This window comes from Nomascus leucogenys, chromosome 25 (genome assembly GCF_006542625.1).
Source record: "Nomascus leucogenys isolate Asia chromosome 25, Asia_NLE_v1, whole genome shotgun sequence".
In the NCBI taxonomy this organism is placed as follows: domain Eukaryota; kingdom Metazoa; phylum Chordata; class Mammalia; order Primates; family Hylobatidae; genus Nomascus; species Nomascus leucogenys.
The window spans coordinates 28,622,135-28,641,028 of NC_044405.1; the positions used below are offsets into that span (position 1 = coordinate 28,622,135).

The window sequence follows — 18,894 nt, forward strand, 5'->3', positions numbered from 1 at the left end:
AAAAGCCAAATGTGGTTGCTCACACCTGTGATCCGAGCACTTTGGGAGGCCGAGGTGAGAGGATCGCTTAAGCCTAGGAGTTCAAAACCAGCCTCGGCAACATGGTGAGAACCCATCGTACAAATCATTTAAAAGTTAGCTGGGTGTGCTGCTGCATGCCTGTGGTCTCAGCCACTTGGGAGGGTGAGGCAGGAGGATCGTCTGAGCCTGGAAGATCAAGGTTGCAGTGAACCATGATTGCACCACTGCACTCCAGCCTGGACAACAGAGCAAGACCCTGTCTAAAGAAAAGAAGAAAGAAGGCCGGGCTCGATGGCTCATGCTTGTAATCCCAGCACTTTGGGAGGCCGAGGCGGGCGGATCACGAGGTCAGGAGATGGAGACCACGGTGAAACCCCGTCTCTACTCAAAATACAAAAAATTAGCCGGGCGTGGTGGCGGGTGCCTGTAGTCCCAGCTACTTGGAGAGGCTGAGGCAGGAGAATGGCGTGAACCCGAGAGGCGGAGCTTGCAGTGAGCCGAGATCGCGCCACTGCACTCCAGCCTGGGTGAGAGAGTGAGACTCCGTCTCAAAAAAAAAAAAAAAAAAAAAGAAGAAGAAAGAAATGTTGAGGGTTTCTTACTCGTCAGCTGTAGCCTTTGCTGATAAGATGCCCTTGTGTCTCTGCAGTGTGTGATCCAGTCTTGGGTGACAAGTGGGACGGCGAAGGCTCGATGGTGAGTAATTCCACGTGTGTGATTTAAAAGTGTGGTGAGTGGAGCTATTCCTGTCCAGCCAGAAGACAGGCCCACATCTCTAAGTGTCTAACTTGGTGGGACTCCTCTGTCCAGGGGTAAAAAGACAAACCTTGTTAGGAAGGAGAAAGGGGACCGACATGTTCTCTGTAAAGTGACTGACAGTAGATAAATATTGACGCCTTTGCCGGCCGCACAGCCCTGCCACAGCTGTTTGCATTAGAGCACAGAAGCAGCCACAGATAAGAGGTGTACAAACATGATGACTTCTTTTCTTTTCTTTCTTTTCTTATTGAGACAGAGTCTCACTCAGTCACCCAGGCTGGAGTGCAGTGTCACGATCTCAGCTCACTGCAACTTCTGCCTCCCGGGCTCAGACAATTCTCATGCCTCAGTCTCCCAAGTAGCTGGAATTACAGGTGTGCAACACCACACCCAGCTAATTTGTATAGTTTTACTAGATACGATTTCACCATGTTGTCCAGGCTGGTCTCGAACTCCTGGCCTCAAGTGATCCGCCTGCCTTGGCCTCCCAAAGTGCTAGGATTACAGGCATGAGCCACCGTGCCCAGCCATGGATGACTATTTTCTAATAAAATTTCATTTGTGGACACTGAAATTTGAATTTTCTATAATTTTCATGTGTCACAAAATGTCATTCTTTTTTTTTTACTTTTTTCCCCTAACCATTTAAAAATGTAGAAACCAGGCTGGGTGCAGTCGCTCACGCCTGTAATCCCAGCACTTTGGGATGCCAGAGCGGGTGGCTGGCTTGAGCCCAGGAGTTCAAGACCAGCCTGGGCAACATGGCAAAACCCCGCCATCTCTAATCAAAATACGAGACAATGAGCTGGGTGTGGTGGCACCTACCTATAGTCCCAGCTACTTGGGAGGCTGAGGTGGGAGGATCACTTGAGCCCAGGAGGTGGAGGCTGCAGTGAGCTGAGATCGCACCACTACAGTCACTCCACAGAACAAGACCCCATCTCAAAAAACAAAAGAAATCTAGAAACCACTCAGCCCACGAGCTGTATAGTAACAGCAGCAGCTGCAGCCCACAGACCTGGACATCGGATCAAGTGGATGGAGAACAAATCCACCATGACCAGTCCAGAAGCCTAGAATTTAGAGGCGGAAGGAACCCAAAGGGGATCCTGCCTGTGGGTTTTTAACTCAGCCATTCAGCGCCAAGGCGATTTCAGTATCTGCCTTCTTTGTCGTTGTGTCTAGTGTGTCTGTTTGCTTGCTGTATATTCACTGAGCACAGCGGGCTTCTCCACTGGCACAGGGCACGCCTGGGCCTGTGCCCTCCCTGCCCCGCTGGGTCAGTGGTTGAAGTCAGGATATCTGTTGTTGGGCATCTAACTGGGTAGGGCGGGCTGGTGTGCTCAGCGTCTGTCTGTCCACTTTCTCCCATGCTTGTTCTCTGGAAGGTTCCCTGTCCTGTGCCCATCCTGCAGGACCCCAGCTTGCAGCTCTCTGCCTTCCCTTCATGGTAGTCCCTGGCGTGGGCTCTGCTGACCCTCAGCAGACACTCGCGTTTGGATCATGAAGAGTTGGGGCCACTGTCCAGTTCAGTGCGGCTACGGGATCTGGCCCCTTGATTTTGATCACATTTGTTTTCCTGAACAAGAGTGGCCTAAACACGAGCTCCTGTCTCAGATGAGCCGTCATCCGGTATCTCCCCTTTCCGTGAGGTTAAAGGGGTGTGTTGGCCCTCCCTACCCAAAATGGGGCTCTAAAGAGCTTTCCTTCGATTTCCTGGTCCAGGGATCGGGGACATCCAGGTGCCACCCACCCATCCTTAGTGCCTCCTAAGCCATGTCTGGAGCAGCGGCCGGCGTGTGACCACCTTGTGTGCTCTGAGCACCAGGTGCAGACGTGCCTCCTGTGGGGCCTTTGATCTCCAAGGGAGGTTTCCGGGAGCAAAGTGAAGTGAAGGGATTGGAAACTCAGGCCACTCAGCCAGCAGGGGCTGGTGAAATGTTCCATAAAGCCCACAAAATTCTTCCAGAGCTTCGCACTGCCTCTGGCTTAAATTTGATCGCTAAGGAAAATCACGTGTTGCCTGGCACAGTGGCTCATGCCTGTAATCCCAGCACTTTGGGAGGCTGAGGCGGGTGGATCACCTGAGGTCAGGAGTTTGAGACCAGGCTGGCCAACATGGCGAAACCCCATCTCTACTAAAAAAAATACAAAAAAATTAGCCGGGCGTGGTGGTGGGCGCCTGTAATCCTAGCTACTCGGGAAGCTGAGGCAGGAGAATCACTTGAACCCAGGAGGTGGAGGTTGCAGTGAGCCAAGACCACGCCATTGCACTCCAACCTGGGCAACAGGAGCGAAACTGTCTCAAAAAAACGAAACAAAACAAAAGAAAAAAACGTGTTGAATTGTTTGTCAGGCAACTTAGACAAAAACAAGTAGACGAAGGGTGCGTTGACTCAGCCAGGAAGAGCTGGCGGGTTGGGCTCCCAGTCGCAGATGGGCATGGCCAGCACCCCCCAGCCCTCCCCAGATGACCAGGGCCGCTCCATCCACCCGTGGGGTTTCTCTTTCCTCGTCTCCCTCCTCCCTCCCTCCCTCTCTCCTTCACCTCCTTCTCCTCTCAGACACTCTGCGGGGACCCACTGTGCGCCCTGAGTCCTCCCTCGGCCCCTCGGAGCACTTAGGGTTCCCCGCTCTAGTGTGCCTCGGCCACACGCTGCCCCCGTGGTGGGAACAACTTGTCTCCACAGTCGGGGGGCCTGGCCCCTAAGCCTGGACTTCAGGGAGCTTTTTGGGGAGCACTCCGTGGTGGGCTTCCCTCCGCGCCCCCTGGCGTGCTTCCCTTCCAGTGACTCGGCCTCTCCTCCTGCCTCCTTTGTTCGCCAGTACGTCCCGGAGGACCTCCTTCCCGTCTACAAAGAAAAAGTGGTGCCGGTTGCGGACATCATCACGCCCAACCAGTTTGAGGCCGAGTAAGTCATTTTATTTTATTTTACTTTATTTATTTTTCAAGATGGGTCTCGCTCTTGTCGCCCAGGCTGGAGTGCAGGGGCACAATCACAGCTCACTGCAACCTCTGTCTCTGGGATTCAAGCAATTCTTCTGCCTCAGCCTCCTGAGTAGCTGGGATTACAGGCGTGAGCCACCACGCCCGGCTAATTTTTGTATTTTTAGTAGAGATGGGGTTTCACCATGTTGGCCAGGCTGGTCTTGAACTCCTGACCTCAGATGATCCACCCATCTCAATCTTCCAAAGTGCTGGGATTACAGGCGTGAGTCACCGTGCCGAGCAGAGTAAGTCATTTTAAATGGCAAATGCTACCAGTCTTTCCCCAGTGAGAGCTGCAGAGAACGTGCCAGAAGGGTCTCCCCTCTGCCCTCGGGCTGCCTGTTTAGCTTACGAAGTGGTTCTCAGGAAGGTCCTGCCGTGGGGCGAGTGCCCCTTGATACTGGAGCAGGATGTGGTGGGGGCGCCTGGGTTGGAGAAGCCCCTGCCCACCTGAGTCCCAGGCTCACGCTTTCTCTTTGGTGGTGGCAGCCATGGGTGATGGGGATGGTTCTGCTGCCCCTGTGCCTTCCTGAGTGGCAGGGCCCCTGGAGAGGAAGGGGAAGGGCGACCTGGGGAGCTGTGGGCTTGTCGGGGTCACCACAGCAGAGGGAGGGTGGGGGCAGCACAGGCGGCCAGATCACCTGCCGCCCTGTGAGGGGAAGAGGAGTGTGTTGGGCCTGCCTGTCTGATACCGAGTTTGAAAAGGTCTTTCTTTGGGTGCATGGCCCCGCCCAGCTGAAGAATCAGACACCAGGGGGAAGCCGCCAGCGCCCCAATGCCATGAAGAGTGGAGCTGCCCGCGGAGGGGTCTGGTGCCTGTCACAGCTTAGCTCTACCTGGCCCCGAGCCAGGTCCTGAGCCCCCCATTCACGCAGGGGTGGGGGTGCCTGGACTCTTGGAGGCCCGGAATCCCTGACCTGGGCCTGTCCAAACTCGGGGGTGGCATCTCACTCGAGGCCCCTGAGCCATGGGTGGCCCATGCATGCATTAATCGTTAGCGGCTCTTTGACTTTGTATGGATGTCAGTCACCCATGCTGAGACCCTTCCCTGTGGCGTAGGCCTTAAGTGGGGGCCATGGCTGCTGTCCATCACCACGGTTACGTATAAACAGCAGCCATGATTGGGCCTTACGTGACTCCTGTAATGTGAGGGTCCCCTTTAGAACCAAACCCCACATGTTGCAGGGGCCCCGGCCCATGGTGGCCAGTGGACGAAGAGTTAGCTGCCTGTAGGGATGGGGGTTTCCAGAGCCGCTGCGGTTTGGGGAATGTCAGCACACAACCCGGAGAGGAGGGGCTCACCTGTCCCCGCCTGCCTGTCCCCGCCTGTCTTCCAGGTTACTGAGTGGCCGGAAGATCCACAGCCAGGAGGACGCCTTGGGGGTAAGGAGGCCCTCTGGGGCCTGTGTGGGGCAGATGTGCCGCTCACGGTGGGGACAGGAGACAGGCTGGCTGAGTGGCACCACTGCGTCATTTCTCCCCAGCAGTGACTGAACAGTCTGTACTAGTCAGGGGCCTCCAGAGATCAGCAGGATATGTGTGTGTGTGTGTGCATGTGTGCACGTGTTTGTGCATGTGTGCGTTTGCGTGCATGTGTGCGTGTGTGTGCGCGCGTATTGTGTGTGCATTTGTGTGCGTGTGTGCACGTCCATGTGTGCACATGTTTGTGCGTGTGTGTAAATGGGTGTGTGTGGGCATGTGTGTGCGTGTGTGGGCATGTGTCTGCGCATGTGTGCACGTGTTTGTGCATGTGCGTGCGTGTGTGTGTACATGTGTGCGTGTGTCCATGTGCGTGTGTGTGCATGTGTGTATGTGGGTATGTGTGCGTGTGCGCATATGTGCGCATGTGTGTGAAGGGATATTGTAAGGTGGTGGCTTGAGCTGTGTGGGGGCTCCTGGGCATGTTTGGAATTTGCAAGGCCGGCTGTTGGGAAGGGCAGGCTGGGCATGTTTGGAATTTGCAAGGCCGGCTGTTGGGAAGGGCAGTCTGGAGGCTGGACATAGGAGCAGATGCAGCCGCCCAAGGTGCAGTGTCTTCAAAGTCCTTTTTCTCTGGGACTTGGAGACCGTGGGTAGACGTCTTGCTAGCATTGAGCTTTGGTTGAGTCTTCTTAGTCTGTTGGGGCTGCTGTGACAAAATGCCTGAGACTGGATGATTTATAAAAAACAGAACTTTTGGCCGGACACAGTGGCTCACGCCTGTAATCCCAGCACTTTGGGAGACTGAGGCAGGCAGATCACTTGAGGTCAGGAGTTCAAGACCAGCCTGGCCAACATGGTAAAACCCCATCTCTACTAAAAATACAAAAATTAGCCGGGCATGGTGGTGCACGCCTATAATCCCGGCTAGTTGGGAGGCTGAGGCAGGAGAATCGCTTGAAGCCAGGAGGCGGAGGTTGCAGTGAGCTGAGATTGCACCACTGCATTCCAGCCTGGGCGACAGAGTGAGTGAGACTCCATCTCAAAAAAAAAAAAAAAAAAAAAAAGAACAGAACTTTGTTCCCCACAGTTCTGGAGGCTGGGAAGTCCAAGGTCAAGGCACCAGCAGGCTCAGGGTCTGGCGGGGGCTGCTTTGCTACCCGGACTGCACCTTGTTGCTGCGTCCTCATGTTTGGACAGCGGGGGCTCGAGGGGCCCATGCTGCTCCCTCCAGCCCTCTCATCAGGCACAGTGAAAGGGGAGCCCTCGTGACTTAATCATGCCCCAGAGGACCCCCTCTGAATATTGCCACATGGGTGCCATGTTTCTTTTTTTTTTTTTGAGACGGAGTTTCGCTCTGTCGCCCAGGCTGGAGTGCAGTGGCGCGATCTCGGCTCACTGCAGGCTCCGCCTCCCGGGTTCACGCCATTCTCCTGCCTCAGCCTCCCGAGTAGCTGGGACTACAGGCGCCTGCCACCACGCCCGGCTAATTTTTTGTATGTTTAGTAGAGACGGGGTTTCACCACGTTGGCCAGGATGGTCTTGATCTCCTGACCTCGTGATCTGCCCGCCTCGGCCTCCCAAAGTGCTGGGATTACAGGCGTGAGCCACCGTGCCCGGCCATGGGTGCCATGTTTCAACATGCATTTTAGAGCAGACACCGTCAGACTGCAGCAGGAGTCCACGTGCTTTGGGCTACGTTCCCAAGCAGCCTGGCGCTGCCCTGAGTTTTGTCTTCACAGCCCAGGAGCCTGGTTCTGGGAATGGGCCACCGCAGCGGCCACTCCTCCCACTCGGAGGCCTTTCGCTGACCTGGTATTGGGCCCTGGGACTGCAGAGTCAGCTGACCCTGGAGCAGGGTCCAGATTCTGCTATGGACACGTGCTGGGTGGTGATGCAGCAAGTGTGTGTGTGTGTGTGTGTGTGTATGTGTGTGTGCACGCGTGCTGCCTGCTCTGAGGCAGCCGTGCAGTGGAGACAGTTTCTACGAGAGTTACAGAAAAGCCAACGTACAGAGGGGCCAGCTCCTCCCTGCTGCAGGACAGGCACGCGTCTGTCCACTTACCTGCCCAGCCCCCGAGGAGGCCCTTGCCAGTCACCTGTGGGGAGCCACGTGGTTTGGGCTGACAGTTTGGGGGGGATAGTGGCTGACCAGGTGGCTGTCTCCCCTCTGGGAGTGCTGCCATTGGAAACGGGCTCTGGGGGAGTGGGATGTGACCGGCCGTGGCTGACGCTCCCTGTGCCACTGCCAGGTGATGGAGGGGGGAGTAGGGTGTGACCGGCCGTGGCTGACATGTGACCAGCCGTGGCTGACGCTCCCCGTGCCGCTGCCAGGTGATGGAGGGGGGAGTGGGGTGTGACCGGCCGTGGCTGACATGTGACCAGCCGTGGCTGACGCTCCCCGTGCCGCTGCCAGGTGATGGACATGCTGCACTCTATGGGCCCCGACACCGTGGTCATCACGAGCTCCGACCTGCCCTCCCCGCGGGGCAGCGACTACCTGATCGTGCTGGGGAGCCAGAGGAGGAGTAAGTGCCCCCATCATGCACCGCCGCCGCCTCTGCTCTTCCCAGAGGAAGGTGTTCTTTGGGGCTGCAAGAATGTTCTGGGTTCAATAGCATGAAATTTAAGCCTTATCCAGCACTGGGAGGACATCCCCATTTTACAGACTCTCAGGGATCAGGTGGGCTTCCCAAGACCTCAGAGGTCACGATGAATGGCCTGGCTGGAACCGGCTTCCACGGACCCAGCATCATAGGCCTCACTCAGAGCCAGGCCGGGTCCCTGAGTTCACTGGGAGGACGCGTCCACCCGGCTGTGCTGATTGTTTACACAGACACCACCTGGTTGATTTTCTCTGAACAGTGTGAAAATGACACAGAAGGCTCGGGTCGTGTACTAAGCTAATGGCCGCGAGTTCATACCCATGGCCCCAAAAGAACAGTTGTGACCTCCTTGCTGCTCTGTGTTTGGACATGGGAGACTTGCGGGCACACACATAGGTACAAATGCACATACACTCAGGCACAAATGCACATACACATGGGCACACATAGGCATACATGCACACATACACACGGGCACACACAGAGGCATACATGCACACGGGCACACGCACATGTGGGCACAGGCACATGGGCACATGCACACATACGCGGACACATGCATACACATGGACACATGCATACACATGGACTCACACATACAGACATGCGGACACACATGCATACACGTGGGCACATGCATACACACGCACACACACACATGCACACACACACTTGGATATGTCCAGGCATATCCTAGTTCTTCATGCCGTTGTTACTCTCGGGAGTTGCACAGCGACCCCCGAGGCGGCCTGACCGTGTGGCCCTTGGAGGGTGCAGTCTTTCCCTTTCCCTTGCTGCGGTGATGGGGACCCCATGCATGCCGTGAGCCCCCACATCCTGAGCGAGGCCACCTTGTGCTCTGCCCCTGTGACTCTCCCTGCCGCTGTGCCCCGGGGGACCAGGAACGGGGAGGCTGTCCCTGGCAGAGGAGCAGCAGATCTCAGTGACCTTGCCCATCTTCTCCCCCCTAGGGAATCCCACTGGCTCCACGGTGATGGAACGCATCCGGATGGACATTCGCAAGGTGGACGCCGTCTTTGTGGGCACTGGGGACCTGTTTGCTGCCATGCTCCTGGCGTGGACACACAAGCACCCCAATAACCTCAAGGTCAGCCACACGCACTGCTCCCCTCCTCGCCCACTCCCACAGCACCTCATGGGGAGCAGGGTATGAGAGTCCTGGTGGGGGGTCCCTGCTGAGCTGACAGAGCATGGCCCTGAGTGCTGGCCCCAGTTGCGGGGGAGGGCAATGGCCAGGCCACGGGCTCCGGAGTTGCACCTGTCACCCTCACATCGCCTCCCATCTCCCCTTATTTGGGACCTAGGGATGATCAGAGTCTGTGAGGGCTTGGGTGACAGATGTTTCAGAACAGACCCACGGGGGTCCCACTGGGATTCAGATGCCGCCCGCTTGGCTTTGGCGCACGGCTCTGGGATGCATGGAGCTGTTGTGTCCTTGGTGACTTGGGGGCTGCTGCGGAGGAGTGGCACCCTGCAGCATTTCCCACAGTGTGACTACGGCAGTGACCTGAGGGACTGAATGGCTGGAGCCGCCCTTCGGGGACAGTAGGCGGGAGGCTGAGGACAGGGTTCCAGGCAGGTGTGGAGAGCCGTCTTTCCAGGCGTTTTGTCTGGATGTCTGCCTGCTTTTCAAGTTGGTAGAGATCGGTGGCTTTGCTTAGACACTGGGCGGAGTGGGTCTGTTGGGTGACTGACATGGCAGGTTGGGATGTGGGGTCTCGTGAGCCTTTCTTGTGTGTCCCATGGTTAAGCACACAGCTCAGCGGGGACAGAGGAGTTTTGTTGCAACTCTGGCGCTCAGATCCGCGACCTCCTGTGCTGCGTGCAGCAAAGTTGCTTGTGGCCTCGGCAGGTGGTTTTGTCAGCCGAGTCCGCGGACCCCTGGAGTGTGTCTTCTTACAACACCGTCCAGAGCCCTGCTGTGCTCTGAGGTGGTCCCCAGCCCCTGGGCTCAGCCCCCCAAACTCCCCTGGGTGCTCCCCACGGCCTCCGCAGTGGGTTCAGGTGGGAGGGAGGGGCCTGCCATCCCTTTGGAATGTGGGACAGGGCGGGGGTGCCATGGGAGTGACAGGAGGAAGTCAGGACACCTCTGTCACTGTTGGGTGCGCTGGGGAAGGAAGAGTTCAGAGGTCAGGACCTGCAGGTGGCTCTCTGTGTGCTGTCTTTGCCGGGCCCCTCAAGGGGCCATGTGTCCCCCGGGGTACACCTCCTTCCCCACAAGTCAGTTTCAGCTGAATGTCCTGGTGTGTAAAATGGAAGAGGTGGACTGAGGCCCTTCGCCTCCCATGGGACTAGCTCTCTGCACACCCTGAGCTGGAATGCACAGCTCCCTCATTCCGTCCCTTCTGGCCCCTCAAGGGCAATTAAACAGGGCCATTAAGTAGGCCTGCCTTGTTTAATTGGTGGTGCAGGGCAGTGGAAACGTGCCAGCTGGCGCCCCAAGGAGGCCTCACTGCCAGGCCGCCCAAGGTCACATTCTGGGTTTGGCCAGCCCGGAGTTGTGGAGTCGGGGAGTGAGTTCCCTGCGCATCCCCAGCACCTTTGACTCTGAGGCATCACTGGGTGATGATTGGCTGACTCTGAGGCATCACTGGGTGATGATTGGCTGACTCTGAGGCGTCACTGAGTGATGATTGGCTGACTCTGAGGCATCACTGAGTGATGATTGGCTGACTCTGAGGCATCACTGAGTGATGATTGGCTGACTGAGGCGTCACTGGGTGATGATTGGCTGACTCTGAGGCGTCACTGAGTGATGATTGGCTGACTCTGAGGCATCACTGAGTGATGATTGGCTGGGCTTTCGGCAGGAGCCCTTCCCCTTGTAGATTCGTTAAAAGGAGTTAATTCTGGGAGCTCTTACCGAGCTCCTGCTGCCTGCCAAGTTCTGTGCAGCTCATGAGGCTGTCCCTTCTGTGAGCCACCTCTTGTCCAGAGCAGTGGCTGGGACCAGGCATCCGCTCAGCCCTCCGGGCTCTCCACGGTGGGCAGTCCGCAGCCTGTCCTCCAGGGTTCAGCACGTGCATTGGCGGAGCCGGCTCCCCAGTGGCTTGGAGAGCAGAACGGCCCTTGTGTTCATTAGAAATCCCCTCCTGGCAGCAGTGGGCACGTCGGGTGTTGTGAGTGGGCCAGGGGCACAGCAAGTCTCTCCTCCCTGCAGGTGGCCTGTGAGAAGACCGTGTCTACCTTGCACCACGTTCTGCAGAGGACCATCCAGTGTGCAAAAGGTACGGCAGCCGGGCTGCGTGGGCTGCGTGGGCCCCTGGCTCCCGAAGTGGGTGGGAGAGAAGAGCTGGCACGTGCTGGTTTTGAAGGTGTGACCAGTGTCTCCTGCTGGCCTCGCCTTTGGGAGTGGGGGCAGCAGGCAGCAGCGGGAGCCCCTCTGAGATGGGAACTCAGTGCTCTCTGCCTGTCCCGCAGCCCAGGCCGGGGAAGGAGTGAGGCCCAGCCCCATGCAGCTGGAGCTGCGGATGGTGCAGAGCAAAAGGGACATCGAGGACCCGGAGATCGTCGTCCAGGCCACGGTGCTGTGAGGGCCGCGCCGCTCACCCGTGACGCGCAGCGCGTTGGTGTCTCCGTGTTTGTCCCTGTGAAAACATGTAACGTCTGCCTTAGAGCCATGACCGAAACTTGCTATTTTTTTCTTTCATGAGTGTCCGGCATCTGCTGGTCTTCATTGTGAAATGTGCCAGTCGTGCTTTGTGAAAAATAACAAAGCGATCACAGAAATTTGTGATCTGAAAACCCGGCTCCCTTCCCCACGAGGCTCCTGGACCTCCGGGAAGACGGGCCCCTGTTTGCCATCTCGGGGGGTGTTCCATGTGAGAGGGTGAGTGGGTGAAGCCGAGCCTGCTGCGCGTTGACCCTCGAGTGGGCCCCGGCTGCCACTACCGCACAGAGGCCGTGTTGCGTGTGGGCTGGGCCTGGGTGGCTTGTCTTTGCATCTGTGAGAAGGAGTCGGGTGGTAACTGTTGAGGGCAGGAAGAATTCTGCCAAGTATCTTTACTGTCATTCTGATCATAGCCTCTTTGTTCCTGCATTTGAACTTTTGTTTCTTACTTTGCTGCTCGTTTAGTCCCTGGAGATTTCAGATCTTAGGCTGCTGTTTCGCCGTATGGGAGGGTTGATGTGAGCTTGCTCAGAGGCACACAGGTGCAGAGTCAGGGACCTTCCCAGGCCCCAGCAAATACAAGTCGGTCCGCAGACCTCTCAGGTATCTGCGGGACCTCCTGTAACCCATGGGCGTCTTCCAGGAATCCGCTGAGCGACGTGAGGAAGATGCTAACGCAGTAAGGTCCGTGCTGGGCCAAGAGCAGCTTTGAAGCTCCGGAGAACCACCCCGTCAGGTTCCCTGTGGAAGCTCCCCTCATCTGTGGTACAGCAGGCTGAGCACTGCGCGTTTGCCACGTGCTGCCCGTGACAGCACATCGAGCCACAGCATTTGTAGACAGGACAGAGGGGTGCATGCCCCCTGCCCCTGCTGGCACATTTAGCCCTTGTCCCCTGACCTCAGTTCTGTGCCCCAGCAAATGCCCAGGGGCAAGAGGCCACCCTGGAAGCTGCCAATCTTCCGAGGTGGGTGTGGGGCACGGTGGGGGCGGGCAGCCCCCAGGCCCTTGGGCAGGCTGGGGTGGCGGCAGAGGCCACAGCACCAGCTCTGACACGTCCTGTCATCCTCTGCTCAGCAGTGACCTCCCTGGCCCCACTTTGCCCAGAGTTTGGGGTCCCCCTAGGTATAGCTATAGGCGGCAGTGCCTGTCTCTGGCTTGCCTTGATTTCAACCACACCCCTGCAGCCCTGCACCCCAGCTCTGGGGTGTGCAGAGGTTTGTGTCTCCAGGGAACCAATGGCTGGAGAGAAATAGGGAGATGCAGGAAGTGGGGGCCCATGGGGCCCCTAGGAAGCGGACTCTCCAAGGGGTACCCCCACCCCGCTACCTTCCCCACAGATGGGTCCCTCCTGGAGCCCACACCCTCCTGTGAGGCCATTCCAGTGTCTTCTAGAAAGACTCGCTTGCCAGGAGTGCGTTCTTTGTTGAAAAATGCCCTAAAGGGAAAAGATGCAGGTTTAGGTGGAACCCCCCACCCCCGCCCCCACTCTTCCCCACTCTGTTCGTTCTGAATGCCTTCACGAGCGTGCATCAGGGCGCCTGGCTCCCCTACCTCAACCAGTGAGTCAGACATGGGTTTCCCAGCCATGTTTCCTGGCTCCGAGGACACGGGTGGCAGGCCCCTTGCAGCTCAGAGCCACTGGTCCCTGCAGGGCGTTGCCACAACAGCAGGAAGGAGGAAGGCTGTGGCCGGAGCCTGGCGGGGGGGCGGCCTCCCCAGTATGTGAGTGCGGGGATCCGCCAGAACCACCTGGCCCTCTGTAGGGTGTTTAACTGGAAATACCCTCACTGCCAAGTGGAGACTGGGGCGTGTGCCACATTGCCAGCCACCAGGAAAGCTTTTCTTTTTCTTTTTTTTTTTTTTTGAACACCAAGAGTACGTATAGCATGGGGGAAAGAACCTAAATGTCTCTCTCTTCTGTGAGCTGGTGAAAAACCCAGCATGAAAATGCAGTGTCAGGTGTGGGGCTCTTTCTGCCCGTGCGGTGGATGTTACGGGCGGTGTGCCCTGGGGAGCAAACTTTGATTCTTGGTTCTTTGAGCTCGTTTCAGAGGCTGAGTCCCCACGTCAGCTTTACTTCTTGGACTTCCCTGTATTAAGCAAGAATTAGGAGAATGGCTGTCCCCGCAGGCGCCTCCCGTAAATCCTGAGCTCTCTGGCGCAATCTGAAACTCTGTTTTCTTTGGCTGTATCAGCCGAGCCGGGAGAGGCCTAGGCCGTGACTAAGGAGAAAGAAATCGGGGTTTCCGAGAGCAGATGGTGCCTTTGTGGGTGCAGGGCTGTTGTGGAAATTGTCAGCCTCTATGGGCAGAGTCCTGCATCCCCTCCCCAGACTGCCTGCTGTCACCACAGAGCAGCTGGAGCCTGCCCTGTCCACGGCCCGTTTCCACCCGGGCATGGTCGTCTCTCATGACTTGGGCAGAGGCCCCCGGTGGTCTTGAGTTTCAGTCTCTCATCCAGGAAGGTAACCATGGGCATTGGCAATGGGTTTCCATATGGCTCGAATCTAAATTAGAATTGATCTTTGTTTTCAGTTTCCATAGTTAATAACATGCAAAATAATGAGAAGAATTTATTTTAAGGTGAGAGCTGTATTCGTCCAACATTGCCTGCTTATTGTCAGGGTACAGAATTTTAATACTTTCTTAATCCAGTTTTTCACACTTCTTGTAGACCGTAAGGATGAATTCCACAATAGGATCCTTTTTAAAATCGATTTTAAATTGTTGCCTAGTCCTGCCAAGGTTATTATGTGCATCTGTTATTTTTCCAGTACATGTAAACAATTGCAGCGTGATGCTTTGTTTAATGTCCTGTTCTTAAGCTCGTTAGAGCCAGTTTTGAAACGTTTGGTCTTACCGTGAACGGAGGCTGGCTTGGCTTAGCCACGCTGATGAGTAAGTGAGGGATGTCTCCATCTTGAGATCAGCAGGCAAGAGAGTTGCCTGCACCAGGGGGGAGGCCGAAGCCCCTGGGATAACAGTCCCCACCGCCACCCGAGGTAAGACAATAAAAGCTATGTGGTTGAGCTCAGGCCTCTCGTCTGGTGTCAGAGAAGGCAGAGCCCACAGTAGGGTGCAGGGTACAAGGCCCTGGGAGGGCACTGGCCAGGGAAGGTGGGATAGATGGTCCTCAGATTGCTGGGCCCCGAGCAGCTCCCCGCCCTGCCCATCCGCCTGCCCTGGCTCCAGCCTCGTTCTCTCTTTAGTTTAACTGTGCAAAAACAGGAGGTTGAGAGTGTTCTGGCAGCTGGAGCTCTTCTCCTTGTCCTTCCTGCCCTCCGATGGGGCCGCCTGTGTCGGGGCAGCAGGGTCCATGTTTATGGAGATCAGAGGTGCCCCCACTGTGTGGCTGGACTGTACTCTGCTGCCCGGGTAGCCAGGAGTCTCTCCCTCTCTCCCCTGCCGCCTGCCTGGTCTCATGGGCCTCCTTCACACACCCCTCCTTGTGGATCGCCTGCCTGGGCCCAGAGCAGGGGAACTGGAGTTTGCGAGTGAGTAGAGCAGGTTATGTGCAGACAGGGAAACAAGAACTTCGGACCTGGCTTTCTGAGTCCAGGTGAGAGCTGTGTGGCCCCCTGATGCCACTCTGCCTGCCAGAGGGATGTGTCTGCTGAGCCTTTTCCTTCCACGCTGCCTCTCACTGCCAGGCCAGCGGCTTCCGCTGAGACTCGCTGGAGAGGCGGCTCCCGTGTCCGTCCACCGAGCACTCAGATGGATGCTGATCACCAGGGCCGAGGGGGCTCCCAGAAGGACCCCAGGCCCTGGGGAGGGTGGCTCTGGGAGACCAAGTCCACTGCCCGGAAGTCTTGTCAGCCCTAAGCCAGGGAAGCCTGGAGCTTGGCCTGGCGGGTCTGGGTGGACACCGTCCCCACTCTGGACTCCCAGCACAGGGGAGGAGGCCTGAGCCTGTGTGGCCCTGTAGCCTTGGGCAGAGCTGGGCCTGTCGTGTGTTCCTGCCTGGCAGGTGCAGGTGCTGGCCATCTGCAGGTGGAAGGAGGTGGGAATCTTGGATATTTTTTTTTTTGAGAGGGAGTCTCGCTCTGACACCCAGGGTGGCGTGCAATGGTGTGATCTTGGCTCACTGTAAACTCCGCTTCCCGGGTTCAAGTGGTTCTCCTGCCCCAGCCTCCCAAGTAGCTGGAATTACAGGCATGCGCCACCACGCTCAGCTGATTTTTGTATTTTTAGTAGAGATGGGATTTCACCATGTTGGCCAAGCTAGTCTCAAACTCCTGACCTCAAGTGATCTGCCCGCCTCGGCCTCCCAAAGTGCTGGGATTACAGGCGTGAGCCACTGCACCCGGCAGAATCTTGGAATTTTTATAGACAGCACCTCAGTTTCTGACTCCAGCTGCACACCTGCTGCCTCTACCAGCAGGAGTTGCCACCAGGCCAGAGCCAGGGCCAGGTCCCTGCGTCCATCCCCCCCAGTAGGATGGACGTGAGCCATCCTTCTAGGGGACTTTTTTCAGTGTGCGACTCGTCTGTTAGGTGGTAGGAGCCAGTGTGTGTGGCCTGTGCCACGCTCCGCAGTGCGTGGCTGGGCTCTGTGTGTGTCCTGTATCCCCTGTCCCTGCAGGGCCCAGCAGGCATCGTGGCATGACAGCTGTGTCCAAGCCACTGCTCGAGCATCCCATCACCCACCAGGGCGCACGGTCACTCCCACTGGGGGCTTTCTGTCGCATGTGTGTCTCCTGTCGACTCTGCAGTTTGTTCTCAGAGCAGAATGTTTCCTGTTCTCAGTGCACAAAGACACTGGTTTTCAATCAGCGTCTAAAACCACGTTCCTGCCTTTCATTGCAACACAGTGTGTTCATTTGTTTAAAACAGAGTTTAATGAGTAAGTGTAGATGACTGGTCAATATCTTAAAAATTTATATTAATAAAAAGTTCTTCCTGGAATTTTTCTTTTGATTCTGGCAGAAGAAACAGATGTTTTTAGTTTTCCCACTGTCTGAGCCAAGCAGGACCCTGTCCCAGAGCAAGAGATGTCCCCTTCCATCTCTGACCCTTGCCTGGGACAAGCCTTGTTGGGGCGCCCCAGCTTCAGGGTTGTGGTGGGAACAGCACCCCCAAATGCCAGCCTCTCCTTTCTTCCCATCCACCAGTTCACTGTGGGGCCATTTCTGGTCTTTGTGCAACAGGAAACCCATTTCTGGTGGGAGATGCCTTCCAGTGCCACAGGGCCACTCACCCCATGCATCTCTGTCCTGCCCATCAGTGCTGGGACGGACAGCAAGGGCAAGCCCGGTGTCTGGCGGATAGGTGGGTGGGAACAGACAGGAGAATGCTGTCCTAAGCCTCTGCTTGGGGATCCCCCACACGGCCTGGGTACTGCCTGGGAAACCTGTCCTAAGTAAAACTATGGGCCTCGCCTCGCCCACTGGCCTACGAAGCCAGCATCTCCGTGAAGGTGGATGGAAGCGCCTTTGTCCTCATTTTGAGCTGCAAGCTGGGTCAGCGGCTTCTGAAGCCCTCAAGTGACTTTCTAACCCAAGACCCAGCCACTGGCAGGAGGAGGGCAGGTGCAGGGCTACTGGGACAAAAAGAGGCCTCAGCAGGCCTGGCAGACCCTTCCAGTACATCCCAAAGCGTGTCGAGCAGCTGGGAGAACCCGTGTCAAGCTTGACCCATCACAGGTCCCCATGAGGTGTCTGAAGCCCCTTCTTGGTGATGGGAGGCAGAGGTGCTGATATTCTGGAGAATGGACGCGAGTCCTCAGCTGGCTCCGCGTGGGCCCTTGGAGGGTGCAAGGTGTGTGGTGACCTTCTGGAGGCCTTTAACTTCATGGCTGCATCATTCCTGATTTAGAACTTTAACAGGAGCTTCATCTAGTGATTGAAAAACTGGACCAACGGGAGGATGGCGGCGCAGCCCGGTCCCTCCGTGGAATGGAGCTCTTCGGAGGCATCAAAGCACCTGTCGCCGCCGTGGTTCCACTGCCGAGGGAGTGCGGGTTCCGCAAGGTTCGGGGGTGGCTTCGTTTGCCCGGAGTGGCCGGCCCTGCGTGTGCCGTGTGGATGTTTGCGAGCCTCGGTCCCACAGCACTGTGTAGGCTGCATCTGTTTCGTGCTGGTCCTGTTGACTTGTATGATATCCACAAATAAATATTTTCATGGCAGTGGTGTTGAGGCGTGATGGTTCCTTCCCATCCCAGGAGCTCCCTACCTGTGATTGGCTGAACACCCATTACCCTGCCAGCAACGCTAGGGGTTGCTGCTGGAAATGGTGGCAGCTGACTCCCTAAAAACCTCCCCCTTGGAGGAAAGAGCATGCCTTGCCCCTGCCTGCCGGGCCCAGGCCCCTCCCGTACTGCGCTCTGTTCTCTGCCTTGGGGGCTGGCCTGACTGTGTGGCCTCTGAGGATCTAGTCTTCACTTTCCCTTGTTGGGGGGATGGGGCCCCCATGCACACTCTGTGCCCCAGTGTTCTGAGTGAAGGCATCCTGTGCTCTGCCCCTGTGACCCTCCCTGCCTCAGTGCCACCCTTCCTGGAGCTGGGACACGGAGGCTGATCCTTCCCTGAATGGGAGTCGCGAGCCCTTTGCCTTCTTCCCCCACCTCCTAGACTTGTAGCCCCAAAATGTGCTGCCCTGGGCCCTGCCTCAGGTTTCCATAGGGAAACGGCACAGGCCACGCTCCCTCGCCTGCTGGCACCCTAGTCTCTGATGGAGACCGTGGCCTCTCCACCCAGAAAGGGGGCCAGGCCCCACCATCCCTGAGCTCTGTCTGCCTATGTCTCTGGCTGCCACTGACCCCACCAGTATCTTGGCCTCTTGACAGACCCCCTCTGCCCTGACTCTGCGTCATACTCAGGCCTCACGACACACTCCTGGGCAAGGCTGCGTCGGCAGCACCCTGGCCAGGGCTGTGGTCGGGCCATGGAGGGGGCCCCCTGGCTGAGACCACACCCTGTACCCCCAAAAGAGGTCATCCTGCCTGTGCCAGAAACCCCGTCAAGTACATGTGCACCCCTGGAGTGTGGGCGCAAAGGCCGGCCACATTTAGCCAGTTGTACATTCATTCAGGCTGCAATTCTTTCTTATCCCTGGGCTCAGGGCCGCACCCAGACACATGAGGCCGGGGAGGCATGACTCAGCAGCCCTTAGGATCTGTGTCCTGTGATTTTGTCACTGTTAAGGAGCACAAAGGTGAGCGTAGCCATGGGGGAGAAGAGGGAAGGAAGAAGGGCCAACTGTGGCCGAGTCAGCTCTGCTCAGTCTGAACGGCCCCTCCCATGGCTCCCAGGCCAAGCAGCAGCCTCTTGAGCAGCACTGAGCCCCGCTCCTGTCCTTCCAGCTCGCTCTCAGGGGCTCACCCCCCCCACCCCCACAGTCAGCCTTGCAGTCAGCTTTCTCTAAAGGCAGCTCCAGCACACGTAGCTCTCTCTGCCTTGCACGTTGTCCACGGCGCTCCCTGCCCCCAGATCCCGGTGTCCCCGCCGCAGCTCAGCGCGACTCCTTGATCT

The 18,894-nt window shown here is 57.2% G+C and overlaps 1 protein-coding gene and 1 pseudogene across 4 annotated transcripts in view; both read left to right on the forward strand.

Moving 5' to 3' along the window:
* The window catches only part of PDXK (pyridoxal kinase), a 43,473-nt gene extending 25,922 nt beyond the window's left edge, over window positions 1-17,551 (forward strand). For 2 of the 3 annotated variants that reach the window (XM_030806059.1, XM_030806058.1), the window contains exons 5-11: window positions 671-717; window positions 3,607-3,692; window positions 5,107-5,152; window positions 7,605-7,716; window positions 8,766-8,902; window positions 10,976-11,042; window positions 11,236-14,223. In XM_030806059.1, the coding sequence (XP_030661919.1) occupies window positions 671-717; window positions 3,607-3,692; window positions 5,107-5,152; window positions 7,605-7,716; window positions 8,766-8,902; window positions 10,976-11,042; window positions 11,236-11,348 (608 nt within the window). In that variant the 3' untranslated portion in view covers window positions 11,349-14,223. Of the gene's footprint in view, window positions 1-670; window positions 718-3,606; window positions 3,693-5,106; window positions 5,153-7,604; window positions 7,717-8,765; window positions 8,903-10,975; window positions 11,043-11,235 lie in introns of all 3 variants that reach the window. The other variant, XM_030806057.1, reaches the window with a different exon arrangement.
* LOC101178996 lies at window positions 16,385-17,549 on the forward strand (annotated as a pseudogene). The gene has a single exon (XR_180285.2). The product of XR_180285.2 is annotated as an uncharacterized LOC101178996 (transcript).
* Window positions 17,552-18,894: the final 1,343 nt, after the last annotated feature.